At 33.8% G+C, this 16293-nt stretch overlaps 1 protein-coding gene across 1 annotated transcript in view; it reads right to left on the bottom strand.

The window, feature by feature from the left end:
* The window catches only part of LOC133192915 (uncharacterized), an 804603-nt gene that overhangs the window by 578823 nt on the left and 209487 nt on the right, over positions 1–16293 (bottom strand). The window contains 5 exon segments of the mRNA XM_061328921.1: positions 3329–3559; positions 5460–5672; positions 5772–6005; positions 14377–14589; positions 14819–15046. Coding sequence (XP_061184905.1) covers positions 3329–3559; positions 5460–5672; positions 5772–6005; positions 14377–14589; positions 14819–15046 — 1119 coding nt within the window.

Raw genomic sequence — 16293 nt, 5'->3', positions numbered from 1 at the left:
GTATGATTAGCATCAACAAAATAATTGGTCTAGTATCTATCCCCCCCCCCCCAATTTACCACTATTCCCATGCAGACTATTAACAAAATGTCTATTATTTAACCCCATATTATTACTTCTCACAATGGCCTCTCTTGGACTTTGAAGAACATTTAAAAAGATAAGTTATTTTTGTCTCATTTTTATTCATCTATTATTTCCAAGTCATTAAAACTATGAAAGTACTTTTTATATTATACAATAAATTTTCTTGCATAATTCCCTTATTCTATAAAGCTTTCAAATACATTATTTACATTGATTGATTATCAAAGGTGAATGGCAAAGGGGAATAACTTTGCTCAGCAGAATACAAGTTAATAGAGCCCTGGCCAGGACCAGAACACTTGACTAAATGGTCCAGGTGTTCAAAATTCTGGTAAAAATACCCTTGCATATTAAAACTTTTACTCTGTTTGCCTTGAACATCCCAGAAGCATAGAAGATTTTCAAAGAAATGCATTTTCGCCGTATTATTAAATAAATAAAGCCCCATCCTTACACCAGAACATCTGACCCATTGGCCACGAACTCACAATTCTGGAAGAAGCACCCTTTCTCATCATAACTATACACTTCTTTCTTTACTTTATAACCAGTAGTAGAAAAATATTTTGAAAGAAATTATGCATTTTCTCTATATAATCAATAGAGCTCTCTCTCTCTCTCTCTCTCCCCCCCCCCCGAACCCCTGACCCAGGGGCCATGAAATTCACAATTTTGGAAGAAGCATTCTTCTTTATCATAACCATGCACTTCCTTTGTTTGAAAAATACCCAGAGAAGATGATTTTGAAAGAATTCATGCCTTTTCTTTATATAATCAATAGAGCCCCACCCTAACACCACAACCCCTGACCCCGGGGCCATGAAATTCTCAATTTTGGAAGAGGCACTCTTGCTCATCATAACGATGTACCAAGTTAATTTAATATCCAGGAGCAGAGAAGAAGATTTTCAAAACATTAATGCATTTTCACTATATATTCAATAGAGCCCCACCCTAACACCAGAACCCCTGACCCTTGGGCCATGAAATTCACAATTTTGGAAGAGGCACTCTTGCTCATCATAACTAGGTACTTAGTTTATTAAATACCCAGGAGCAGACAAGAAGATTTTCAAAGAAATAATGCACTTTCACTATATGATCTATATAGCCCCACCCTAGCACCAGAACCCCTGACCCTGGGGCCATGAATTTCACAATTTTGGTAGAGAGCTTCAATACTTATTACAATCATGCCAACAGTTTGACTGCTTGATGTCCAGGAGTAAAGGAGAGATTTTTAAAGATTGCATTATTTTTGGTGGTTTTAGCCCCATCCCTCAGGCCCCAGGAGGCAGGGATCATGAAATTCATAATTTTTGTTCCCCTCTACCCATAGATGCTATATGCCAAAATTGGTTGAAATTGGTTAAGCGGTTTCAGAGAAGAAGCTAAAAATGTTCAAATGTTAACACACGACGCACACCTCACGCCGACGGACGAGAACGGATAGCAATAGGTCACCTGAGTGACTCAGGTGACCTAAAAAAAAAATGTTTTTCGACCTAGTAGTCCCTCAGGGTGAATATTAATTCAAAATTCTTTATTTCCGTGTACATCTATTAGACAATCACAGTCATATTCGAAAATATGGATAGAGCCTCGCCCTAACACGAGAAGCCTATAAGAGCCATAAGTTTCAAATTTTGGAAGATGCATCCTTGCTAATCCAGGCTCTGCTCTATGTTTAATCAAATTCCAGGAGCAGAGAAGAAATGCATTTACATGTAACTACGTATTATCGATGGATAATATAACACCAGCACCCCTTACCACAGGCCTTGAATTTAAAAAATTTGGAAAAGGCACACTTGCCCATTATAACCATGCACTTAGCTTGTCTGCTTAATATACAGGGGAGAAGAAATAAAACTTTAAAAAGAATTTATGCATATCCAATATATGATTATTTGATCCACACACTTACTCCAGAGCCTCTGGCGTTACAGACATGCTCTTCACAATCTTGACAAAGGATTCATTGCTTCTGAAATCAAGCTATCAGTTTAACTGCTTGACGTCCAAGAGTAAAGAAGAAGAATTTTGTTTAAATTGCATCAATTAGGTTATTCCTCATCCCTCAGGCAACGAGGGGGAGGCAAATACCATGAATTCACAATTTTTGCCTCAATATGCCCATAGATGCTCTATTCCAAAACTGATTAAAATTGGATTGGTTGTTTTTAGGAAGAAGTTGAAAAAATGTAAACGATATATGGAAGATGCACGACGATCAATTCAAAATAGACGACGGACAAAAAAGGTAGCAATAAAAAAACTGCAAGATTCAGGTGACCCTCTGGGTATAAGATGGGGCCACAATGGGGAAACAAAGTTTTATATAGTAATAATGAAAAGGATGAAGATAACGAACAGTGATCGGTCTCAAAAAATATACAAACAATACAAAAATGTAAAGAAGGCATAAACACGGACCCCTGGAAATTCCAGAGGTGGGATCAGGTGCTTAGGAAGAGTAAGCATCCACAGTTGACCGGTCACACCCGCCGTGTGCCTTATGTATTAAGTAAACGAAACATTCCGTTGTCAAATTAAGTGTAAAAACAAAGGCCTTACAATTAATATGATATGACGCAAGCTCTTAAAACCTCCTCAAGAGCAACAGGGCCAAAAAAGTTTAAATATTCAGGCATCAAGGGCCAAAAATAGTTTAAATATATGAGCATCCTCTGGTAAGAAAGATTTATATTTGTTTGATTTGTGGCCATTTAGGGTAGAGTTGCGCTGCAGTATGGAATCAAAGTTATATCTTTGAAAATCTTGTTCAGCAATGAATTCTTAATTTTTTTTTTCAAAACTCCCATTTAAACACACTGATGAAGAAAAATTTTGATAGAAATTGTTTTACGGTCATGATTTGAATGAATTTGAATCTTCACTATGTCAAGAAGCTTTCATTCAAGTTACATTTTTTAGCCAAGGGTTATTGAGAAAATTTTTAAATAAACCCTAGTAACCTATTTATTGACTATTCTTGATTATCTCCACTTTAAAAGCCTATGGATCTTTATTTGAACAGACTTGAATACTTTTTTTTTTACTCAGGGATACTTTTTTGAAAGTTTGTTTTATTTTAGCGCGTGGTTTTGAGGAAAATAAAATTGTTTAAAGTTTACAATACACAACTACCAAAATAATGAGAACGAGGACAGACAAGAGACACATTTTGATCAGAAAAGTACATTTGAGTCTTTGACCATGGTATAATAAAAAATCTTACTCTGATCAATTTTGTTGACACATTGATGTGTTTTGGGATTAAATATGGCAGTCTGTGTACAGTGGTGAATATCAATTGTTCTGTTCTGAAGACAGGTGACATAAGAACTAGACCATTCCTTGCCAAAGAAAGACTGCGCTCCATCATTCCTTCCCACACAGCTTGGCAGTCTCTCAGAACAAGGTTTACACGACATATCACCAAGTGAACATATGTTTTGCTCATATTGACCTATCAAAAAGTGATTCATTTAAGATTCTGCATTGTAGACACACCCTCAATAATTAATGCATCTTATCGCTTAGATGCAGATCTGTAGCTCGATGGTCTAAAAAATTGGGATAGACGACCAGAGAGCTACAGTGCCACCCATTAAAAAGTGTGTATTTATTGCGCACAAGAAAATGCGCTGTTTCTCGTTTTATTTCTCCGTTTAATTAAACTACCATCTCAATATATAACAACTGTGTGTTCCTAACATATTTTTTTTACTACTTCCACAATAAACATTCTCCCAAACCTTGTAAATAGCCCTCCTTGGCTTGAAATTAAGACCATCGAAAATTTCGCAAAGGATGATGTGCCGCCGGTATATTGACAAAAATCTAAATATATTAAAAATACTCTAATATTTGCATGAACTTAAACACTGATATGTGTACCCTCCTAGAAGACAACTTTACCGAAAATAGAAACATTATTATTTGGAAGATATATGTCTTTATTTTGAGTAGGGGTACCGTGTTTACATCCAATTCCCATTGAATTTGACTCTTTGAAGCCTTTAAAATATACGACCGCAAGTGGGTACATTTTTTCTCCTTTGGCTGGTCACTGTATTTTATTGAAATCGACCTATATGTGAAAGGAGAAAAATGTTCTCAACTGCGCTCACATGTTTTGTTTAAAAAATTGTAAAATCTAGCTTGCTTTCATTATGAACAGGTCGACGAAACTATTTTTTCTGACGTAAGAATAAATTCATATGCTAATTGAGGCACCGGCGTGACTTTCTAACCGACCAATCAGCTAAATGAGTTGCATTACGAGTGAGTACCACAATTTTATGCTTGAAAAAAAAAAGTCATTTTTTTACTAGTTTGCCGATTGACATTTCTTTTATGCATTTCAGTCACAGATTAGACGCGAATCACCAATTTCCTTGCTCATAATTACACAGAATTGATTTTTAAACTTACATTGTATAATTTCATAGTTTTGTAAGGCGTTTTGTGGTCAATTGGGTACATCTATATTCCCGAGTATCAGTTAATACTAGTTTCATGTGCATTCCTTGGCCCAAAGCGATATACGCTGAAGTTCCATATATATTATCATGCATTAAAAAAGCCTTTGCTGACCATTAAAAGTTTTTAAAAGTATAGAGATAATGTGTCAATTGACCTAAACCACGTGTGTGTGATAAAATGTAAACAGTAGTTAACTTGCACGTTTTGTCGTTCAGTCATCGGATTGGACAGTTGTTCTCTGTAAGGGACTGTGGGCGAAATGATAACAATAGCCATATAAGGTATATTTCTCGGACTTGCATATCCCTCTACTGTACTAAGACACGTCTATTCTCTATTCATAATAGAACACATTGTCACAAACCAGGCTGAATTTTGCTGTAATGGGGTCTAAAAAATCATAGATAATGCAATAATCCTCATAATTATAATGTGTCGGAAGTATTGAAAGTATTCAAAAGGCGTCGTATTTATTCACTCTTGTTTGAAAACAATCAAAATCCTTGTAGAATAAATATAATTCGTCGTAGAAAAAGGGGCCCAAAACAGTAGTTTTGGCACGTCATCCTTTATACGGCCATCTTGTTTGACAAGACAATTCGGTCCAACGCGCTTCGTACATGACTTGTTCATACAGTTTTGTTGTGGAAGTAATGAAAGAATATTTCAGGAACACACAGTGAGTAATATTTATATATATACTGAGAAATAAATCGAGAAACAGCGCTCTTTTTGTGCGCAGTAAATACACACCTTTTTTAATGGGTGGCACTAACTCTCTGGTCGTCCATCCCAATTATTTCAGACGGTCAGCGAGCTACAGATCTGCAGCTACTTATCGCTATGCTCTTAATTTACTTAAAGGAACACAAAAATCTTACAAGGTGCTTGTGGTTCAGTTCTGTTCTTACACACAACACTTTGGAATTTCTCACATTGGAACGTAACATCTGAGAATAAATCTGGATATACACATTCATGTCTGTAATTTCCCAATTTTGAGTTTTTTGATGTGCAATTGATATACTGTGCACAGTTATCAAAGCTTTTCATCACAGCAGTAGGATTTGACCGGCAGAAATTGTCTACATCTCCTGATGAAAAGAAAAATCTACATATAGTTTATATTCAATGCAGAAACAATCAATTGAACAGATGAAAGCACAAACAAGCAGTCATATTTAAAAGTTCACCCTTGGCTACATCTGTCGTGCATTTCTTTTGAACAGGATGAAAATACTGGTGAATTCCAGGGCATTTGTTAATATCAATGGTCCTGTTCTTGTAGCAGACAATGTAATCTGCTGTCCATTGGTGCCCTGGCCTGTAGTTTCTGCCATTAGGTAGACCAACACAACTAGGCAAACGCTCTACACATGGGGCACAACTTGTGATGTTAGGGTCACACACATTCTGCTCATACTGGCCTTTGAATTATATGAAATACTTACTACACAATGTGTTAAGCAACTTGGTAAACACTGAATTAAAAAAAACCCATTAAAATCCGATGTTAACATCTTCCTAAGACTTTTTAATAGTGAAAAAGATATACAAGTTGTAGCACTATATTCTTTCTTATATTTAAGAGTTTCACTTTTTAATTTGATTACATTAAACTAAATGTAAGAGGAGACATAAACGTCCCAGCTGAGATGCAAGTTTTAAATAAGCAAAGAGTGTAAAAAATGGATGGAATCAGCAAAATATTAAAAAAAACATATTGCTGCTTTAATTTTATGAAATCAGTTGATATCAAACACACTAAGACTGCGTGAAATAGCGATTACTTACCAGCAAAGTAATGAAAACATTCCAAAGACAGTGAATAATTCGAATTTTTGAATGGCTATAATTTTTATAAAAATGGGACAATCAACACGAAACGCGAACTTAACCTTAAAGTCAACAATATCATCTGTAAGTCATGAATATCAAAAAACACACCAACCAGAAGTTTCTGTTAAGACTGCTTTACTGGTTACACATGTAGTACTTAAGGGGAGGGGGGATAATCTGATAAAAGATGATAAGCATTTTATCTACAACAAAGCAAAACCAGAAGTCTCTGATGAGACTGTAGCTCTACTGGTTGTATTTATAAAGGAAGATAAAAGTAGCACTTGGACTTGAAACTTTGCAACAGCAATAAATAGAATAATGATCCTTGGTTTAGTCTCTTTTTGGCAAGATTTATTATATCAGACTAAAACTGTAGGAGGAGTAGCCTTTTAAAACAATTTTACTGAAATTTTGATTTAAGTAACCATGGCAACATCATTCAACAAAATCAAAAAACAATAACACCAATTATGTATCTCTGTAGTCTACTTGTATGCCACATTATTCTGAAATCAGACAAAAAGTGTAGGAGGAGTAGCGTTTTGAAAGTATTTTAAGAAAATTTCTATTTTTAGTAACCATGGCAACACCATTCATCAAAATCCGAAACTGGTACAGAGAATTATGTATCTTAGTGTAGTTTACTTGTATGCTAAGTAATACTAAAATCAGACCAAAACTGTAGGGGTAGCATTTTGAAGGTATTTCAAAGAAATTTCTATTTTTAGTAACCATGGCAACAGTGTTCATCGAAATCAAAAACCGATACACAGAATTATGTATCTTAGTGTAGTCTACTTGTTTGCCAAGTTATATTGAAATCAGACCAAAACTGTAAGAGGAGTAGCATTTTGAAAGTATTTCAAAGAAATTTCTATTTTTAGTTACCATGGCAACATCGTTCATTGAAATCAAAAACCGAAAGTCAGAATTATGTATCTTATTATAGTCTACTTGTGTGCCAAGTTATATTGAAATCAGATCAAAACTGTAGGAGGAGTAGCATTTTGAAAGTATTTCACAGAAATTTCTATTTTTAGTAACCATGGCAACACCGTTCATCGAAATCAAAAACCGATATACAGAATTATGCATCTTTGTATAGTCTACTTGTGTGCCAAGTTATATTGAAATCAGATCAAAACTGTAGGAGGAGTAGCATTTTGAAAGTTTTTCACAGAAATTTCTATTTTTAGTAACCATGGCAACAGTGTTCATCGAAATCAAAAACCGATACACAGAATTATGTATCTTAGTGTAGTCTACTTGTGTGCCAAGTTATATTGAAATCAGATCAAAACTGTAGGAGGAGTAGCATTTTGAATGTTTTTCACAGAAATTTCTATTTTTAGTAACCATGGCAACACCGTTCATCGAAATCAAAAACCGATATATAGAATTATGCATCTTTGTATAGTCTACTTGTGTGCCAAGTTATATTGAAATCAGATCAAAACTGTAGGAGGAGTAGCATTTTGAAAGTATTTCACAGAAATTTCTATTTTTAGTAACCATGGCAACACCGTTCATCAAAATCAAAAACCGATATACAGAATTATGCATCTTTGTATAGTCTACTTGTGTGCCAAGTTATATTGAAATCAGATCAAAACTGTAGGAGGAGTAGCATTTTGAATGTTTTTCACAGAAATTTCTATTTTTAGTAACCATGGCAACACCGTTCATCGAAATCAAAAACCGATAAACAGATTTATGTATCTTAGTATAGTCTACTTGTGTGCCAAGTTATATTGAAATCAGATCAAAACTGTAGGAGGAGTAGCATTTTGAAAGTTTTTCACAGAAATTTCTATTTTTAGTAACCATGGCAACAGTGTTCATCGAAATCAAAAACCGATACACAGAATTATGTATCTTAGTGTAGTCTACTTGTGTGCCAAGTTATATTGAAATCAGATCAAAACTGTAGGAGGAGTAGCATTTTGAAAGTATTTCACAGAAATTTCTATTTTTAGTAACCATGGCAACACCGTTCATCAAAACAAAAACCGATATACAGAATTATGCATCTTTGTATAGTCTACTTGTGTGCCAAGTTATATTGAAATCAGATCAAAACTGTAGGAGGAGTAGCATTTTGAATGTTTTTCACAGAAATTTCTATTTTTAGTAACCATGGCAACACCGTTCATCGAAATCAAAAACCGATAAACAGAATTATGTATCTTAGTATAGTCTACTTGTGTGCCAAGTTATATTGAAATCAGATCAAAACTGTAGGAGGAGTAGCATTTTGAATGTTTTTCACAGAAATTTCTATTTTTAGTAACCATGGCAACACCGTTCATCGAAATCAAAAACCGATATACAGAATTATGCATCTTTGTATAGTCTACTTGTGTGCCAAGTTATATTGAAATCAGATCAAAACTGTAGGAGGAGTAGCATTTTGAAAGTTTTTCACAGAAATTTCTATTTTTAGTAACCATGGCAACACCGTTCATCGAAATCAAAAACCGATAAACAGAATTATGTATCTTAGTGTAGTCTACATGTGTGCCAAGTTATATTGAAATCAGATCAAAACTGTAGGAGGAGTAGCATTTTGAATGTTTTTCACAGAAATTTCTATTTTTAGTAACCATGGCAACACTGTTCATCGAAATCAAAAACCGATACACAGAATTATGTATCTTAGTGTAGTCTACTCGTGTGCCAAGTTATATTGAAATCAGATCAAAACTGTAGGAGGAGTAGCATTTTGAATGTTTTCACAGAAATTTCTATTTTTAGTAACCATGGCAACACCGTTCATCAAAATCAAAAACCGATACACAGAATTATGCATCTTTGTATAGTCTACTTGTGTGCCAAGTTATATTGAAATCAGATCAAAACTGTAGGAGGAGTAGCATTTTGAAAGTATTTCACAGAAATTTCTATTTTTAGTAACCATGGCAACACCGTTCATCAAAATCAAAAACCGATATACAGAATTATGCATCTTTGTATAGTCTACTTGTGTGCCAAGTTATATTGAAATCAGATCAAAACTGTAGGAGGAGTAGCATTTTGAAAGTATTTCACAGAAATTTCTATTTTTAGTAACCATGGCAACAGTGTTCATCGAAATCAAAAACCGATACACAGAATTATGTATCTTAGTGTAGTCTACTTGTGTGCCAAGTTATATTGAAATCAGATCAAAACTGTAGGAGGAGTAGCATTTTGAATGTTTTTCACAGAAATTTCTATTTTTAGTAACCATGGCAACACCGTTCATCGAAATCAAAAACCGATATATAGAATTATGCATCTTTGTATAGTCTACTTGTGTGCCAAGTTATATTGAAATCAGATCAAAACTGTAGGAGGAGTAGCATTTTGAAAGTATTTCACAGAAATTTCTATTTTTAGTAACCATGGCAACACCGTTCATCAAAATCAAAAACCGATATACAGAATTATGCATCTTTGTATAGTCTACTTGTGTGCCAAGTTATATTGAAATCAGATCAAAACTGTAGGAGGAGTAGCATTTTGAATGTTTTTCACAGAAATTTCTATTTTTAGTAACCATGGCAACACCGTTCATCGAAATCAAAAACCGATAAACAGAATTATGTATCTTAGTATAGTCTACTTGTGTGCCAAGTTATATTGAAATCAGATCAAAACTGTAGGAGGAGTAGCATTTTGAAAGTTTTTCACAGAAATTTCTATTTTTAGTAACCATGGCAACAGTGTTCATCGAAATCAAAAACCGATACACAGAATTATGTATCTTAGTGTAGTCTACTTGTGTGCCAAGTTATATTGAAATCAGATCAAAACTGTAGGAGGAGTAGCATTTTGAAAGTATTTCACAGAAATTTCTATTTTTAGTAACCATGGCAACACCGTTCATCAAAACAAAAACCGATATACAGAATTATGCATCTTTGTATAGTCTACTTGTGTGCCAAGTTATATTGAAATCAGATCAAAACTGTAGGAGGAGTAGCATTTTGAATGTTTTTCACAGAAATTTCTATTTTTAGTAACCATGGCAACACCGTTCATCGAAATCAAAAACCGATAAACAGAATTATGTATCTTAGTATAGTCTACTTGTGTGCCAAGTTATATTGAAATCAGATCAAAACTGTAGGAGGAGTAGCATTTTGAATGTTTTTCACAGAAATTTCTATTTTTAGTAACCATGGCAACACCGTTCATCGAAATCAAAAACCGATACACAGAATTATGCATCTTTGTATAGTCTACTTGTGTGCCAAGTTATATTGAAATCAGATCAAAACTGTAGGAGGAGTAGCATTTTGAAAGTTTTTCACAGAAATTTCTATTTTTAGTAACCATGGCAACACCGTTCATCGAAATCAAAAACCGATAAACAGAATTATGTATCTTAGTGTAGTCTACATGTGTGCCAAGTTATATTGAAATCAGATCAAAACTGTAGGAGGAGTAGCATTTTGAATGTTTTTCACAGAAATTTCTATTTTTAGTAACCATGGCAACACCGTTCATCGAAATCAAAAACCGATAAACAGAATTATGTATCTTAGTATAGTCTACTTGTGTGCCAAGTTATATTGAAATCAGATCAAAACTGTAGGAGGAGTAGCATTTTGAATGTTTTTCACAGAAATTTCTATTTTTAGTAACCATGGCAACACCGTTCATCGAAATCAAAAACCGATATACAGAATTATGCATCTTTGTATAGTCTACTTGTGTGCCAAGTTATATTGAAATCAGATCAAAACTGTAGGAGGAGTAGCATTTTGAAAGTTTTTCACAGAAATTTCTATTTTTAGTAACCATGGCAACACCGTTCATCGAAATCAAAAACCGATAAACAGAATTATGTATCTTAGTGTAGTCTACATGTGTGCCAAGTTATATTGAAATCAGATCAAAACTGTAGGAGGAGTAGCATTTTGAATGTTTTTCACAGAAATTTCTATTTTTAGTAACCATGGCAACACTGTTCATCGAAATCAAAAACCGATACACAGAATTATGTATCTTAGTGTAGTCTACTCGTGTGCCAAGTTATATTGAAATCAGATCAAAACTGTAGGAGGAGTAGCATTTTGAATGTTTTCACAGAAATTTCTATTTTTAGTAACCATGGCAACACCGTTCATCAAAATCAAAAACCGATACACAGAATTATGCATCTTTGTATAGTCTACTTGTGTGCCAAGTTATATTGAAATCAGATCAAAACTGTAGGAGGAGTAGCATTTTGAAAGTATTTCACAGAAATTTCTATTTTTAGTAACCATGGCAACACCGTTCATCGAAATCAAAAACCGATATACAGAATTATGCATCTTTGTATAGTCTACTTGTGTGCCAAGTTATATTGAAATCAGATCAAAACTGTAGGAGGAGTAGCATTTTGAAAGTATTTCACAGAAATTTCTATTTTTAGTAACCATGGCAACAGTGTTCATCGAAATCAAAAACCGATACACAGAATTATGTATCTTAGTGTAGTCTACTTGTGTGCCAAGTTATATTGAAATCAGATCAAAACTGTAGGAGGAGTAGCATTTTGAATGTTTTTCACAGAAATTTCTATTTTTAGTAACCATGGCAACACCGTTCATCGAAATCAAAAACCGATATATAGAATTATGCATCTTTGTATAGTCTACTTGTGTGCCAAGTTATATTGAAATCAGATCAAAACTGTAGGAGGAGTAGCATTTTGAAAGTATTTCACAGAAATTTCTATTTTTAGTAACCATGGCAACACCGTTCATCAAAATCAAAAACCGATATACAGAATTATGCATCTTTGTATAGTCTACTTGTGTGCCAAGTTATATTGAAATCAGATCAAAACTGTAGGAGGAGTAGCATTTTGAATGTTTTTCACAGAAATTTCTATTTTTAGTAACCATGGCAACACCGTTCATCGAAATCAAAAACCGATAAACAGAATTATGTATCTTAGTATAGTCTACTTGTGTGCCAAGTTATATTGAAATCAGATCAAAACTGTAGGAGGAGTAGCATTTTGAAAGTTTTTCACAGAAATTTCTATTTTTAGTAACCATGGCAACAGTGTTCATCGAAATCAAAAACCGATACACAGAATTATGTATCTTAGTGTAGTCTACTTGTGTGCCAAGTTATATTGAAATCAGATCAAAACTGTAGGAGGAGTAGCATTTTGAAAGTATTTCACAGAAATTTCTATTTTTAGTAACCATGGCAACACCGTTCATCAAAACAAAAACCGATATACAGAATTATGCATCTTTGTATAGTCTACTTGTGTGCCAAGTTATATTGAAATCAGATCAAAACTGTAGGAGGAGTAGCATTTTGAATGTTTTTCACAGAAATTTCTATTTTTAGTAACCATGGCAACACCGTTCATCGAAATCAAAAACCGATAAACAGAATTATGTATCTTAGTATAGTCTACTTGTGTGCCAAGTTATATTGAAATCAGATCAAAACTGTAGGAGGAGTAGCATTTTGAATGTTTTTCACAGAAATTTCTATTTTTAGTAACCATGGCAACACCGTTCATCGAAATCAAAAACCGATACACAGAATTATGCATCTTTGTATAGTCTACTTGTGTGCCAAGTTATATTGAAATCAGATCAAAACTGTAGGAGGAGTAGCATTTTGAAAGTTTTTCACAGAAATTTCTATTTTTAGTAACCATGGCAACACCGTTCATCGAAATCAAAAACCGATAAACAGAATTATGTATCTTAGTGTAGTCTACATGTGTGCCAAGTTATATTGAAATCAGATCAAAACTGTAGGAGGAGTAGCATTTTGAATGTTTTTCACAGAAATTTCTATTTTTAGTAACCATGGCAACACTGTTCATCGAAATCAAAAACCGATACACAGAATTATGTATCTTAGTGTAGTCTACTCGTGTGCCAAGTTATATTGAAATCAGATCAAAACTGTAGGAGGAGTAGCATTTTGAATGTTTTCACAGAAATTTCTATTTTTAGTAACCATGGCAACACCGTTCATCAAAATCAAAAACCGATACACAGAATTATGCATCTTTGTATAGTCTACTTGTGTGCCAAGTTATATTGAAATCAGATCAAAACTGTAGGAGGAGTAGCATTTTGAAAGTATTTCACAGAAATTTCTATTTTTAGTAACCATGGCAACACCGTTCATCGAAATCAAAAACCGATATACAGAATTATGCATCTTAGTATAGTCTACTTGTGTGCCAAGTTATACTGAAATCAGATCAAAACTGTAGGAGGAGTAGCATTTTGAATGTTTTTCACAGAAATTTCTATTTTTAGTAACTATGGCAACACCGTTCATCGAAATCAAAAACCGATACACAGAATTATGCATCTTAGTGTAGTCTACTTGTGTGCCAAGTTATATTGAAATTAGACCAAAACTGTAGGAGGAGTAGCATTTTGAAAAATTGTTTACAGACGGACGGACAGACAGACAGACAGACGGACGGACGACGGACACATTACTATTGCATAAGCTCTTCTGGTCTCTGACCAGTAGAGCTAACAAGAGGTCCATGGGCAAAATTGCTCAGTTGTCTTTGAGAAATTTTGTTTTAAAGATACCATTCAATTTTCCATTACTCCTTTAAAATTACTTACTAGTATCTCAACGTAAAAGAGGGTGTAGATCTCTATTTCAACAACTTCAGACTATATTATTTGGAATTGTTTGCAATTCAATTTGATTTAGTGTTACTCTGCAACTTCAAAATGTTCTCTTTTTATATTTCCTACATATTTCCATATAAAATATCGAATAACTATTGAGTCTCCCCCCCCCCACCCCCCCCCCATAGGCCCTGGTGCAATGATTACAAATATGAACTTGCACTATAACAGAATGTTTGCATTTTATTTATTTTAAAGAAAGAATATATATATTTCATGTTAAAATTGATTCCTTATTTAATCAAGTTATTTTTCTAGCTAAATGGTTTTTGTTAAACATTTATCTTACAGGGTGCCATGGTTTCTGGTCTGTAATTACAGTTGACTGACGTGAAAAGCTGACACGATTTAGTGATTGTGGAGAATAGATCAGGGTAGTGACACTCTGACGTTGTCAATTTTCTGCTTACTGCCACTCTGCTACAGTTATAAAACCGGTTACAGCTGGTTGGATCGTCCATAATACTGTCTTGATTTGCCATACAGTAGTCTTTAACATCAGCTGTCAACAACATAATTGTGAATTTTTCTGGCATAATGTCTTTCAGATTGTATATTTTTGTGTTTTTAATTGCAAATTATACATTTTTGAATTCTTTAAAAAACAAAGATAACAAGAAACCTTACTTGTAATTTTAATCAATAATTTTAATTGATCAAAAAAAAAAAAAAAAAAAAAAAAAAAAAAAAATACGAACTACATTAGCCCCCAAAACGGTTCATTCAATTACCTTTAGTGACATTTATAACACATTGCTTTCTCACAGGGTGAAAGTATCCATTTTTACAATATTGAATATACATTGTTCTATTATGCATGCAAGTGACAAAGTCTGGTTTCCATAATCGACCAGGAAAAGGCTGCTCCCCATTTGGAATCCCCACACAAGATGGTAGTCTCTCAGGACATGGAGGACAAGATTTATCTCCCATGTGGCACAGATTTTGAGTATATTCACCTAAAATTAAATGTATGAGTATAACGCATACAAAGTTTGAATATGTGAGTGAATTTTCTACTTTTTTTTAATTTCATAGATCTGTTTTCATTCACCGCATGCATAAGTGAACCACCGAGGTTTGGCTAAAAATTGCCGATTCGGTGCAATATGCAATCAATCATACATGTATAGGACATCATGATTTGAGCAAACCTACATAAACTCTGCATAGGAATATTAGAACAAATTTCAAAATTTGAATCCGAAACGAAAAAACGAAATAATAAAATAAAAAAATGAAATTTTAAAAATAAACCGAAATTATCAATTAAAAACGAAAATATAAAATAAAATACAAATTTAAAAAATGTACAGAATTTTTTTAAAAAGTGCGTGGTTAGGACGTGAATTCATGAGCCATTTCACATGCCTCACATAATGCACATGTTTGAAGTTTTCAGCGCAGGGCAGGGCAGCGATATACGTTGTTTTACTTAAGGACCATGCTAATCACGGAGAAAATATATTTAAAAAGGACATTTAAATGCATGTGTGTGCATCATTTGCTCATAACTATTACTTACATATATAGTGTATATATAAAGTTTTGAGAATTTATCATTTAAAATATGCGATGCATAGTTACATATAGTACATCACTTCTATTTAAACTTTGATAAAATGACCCATAAATTAGAAATGTACTCCACGTATTTAATTCTTGGTGAAGTAAGCAATCATTACAACACACTCAATGTTACCATTTTGTTCAATTTTTAGCACTTGCTCTGTTTAACATTTTTAGCTCGCCTGAGTCGATTGCTTAAGTGAGCTTTTCTGATCAAGATTTGTCCGTCGTCTGTCGTCCTTGTTGTTGTCGTCGTCGTCAACTTTTTTTTTTTTTTTACAATTTCATCTTCTCCATAATCACCGGCAAGAAAAGATAAAACTTGTGTGAAAGCTTCAATAATATTCTAGATTAAAGTTTGTTGATATTATAAACCTCGGGGGTAGGACAGGGCCACAAAAGGAGGTTAAAGTTTTACTTAGGAATATATAGGGAATATCTTTATGAAATTTCTTTTCAAGAACAGCTACGCCATCATTAGTCATATTAATACAGAAGTATCTTCAGGTAGTGTAGATTCAAGTTGTTCCAGTCATGACCCCCGGGGGTAGGGCGGGCCATAACAGTGGGTCAAAGTTTAACATAGGAATATATACGAATCATCTTGAAAAAATCTTCTGCTCAAGAACAGCAATGC

Source organism: Saccostrea echinata, unplaced genomic scaffold (assembly GCF_033153115.1).
Source record: "Saccostrea echinata isolate AGI-Se365-2 ecotype Australia unplaced genomic scaffold, CSIRO_AGI_Sech_v1 ptg000025l, whole genome shotgun sequence".
In the NCBI taxonomy this organism is placed as follows: Eukaryota; Metazoa; Mollusca; class Bivalvia; order Ostreida; family Ostreidae; genus Saccostrea; species Saccostrea echinata.
Note: the sequence above shows the minus strand (reverse complement) of the source record. Positions and strands in the feature narration are given on the sequence as shown.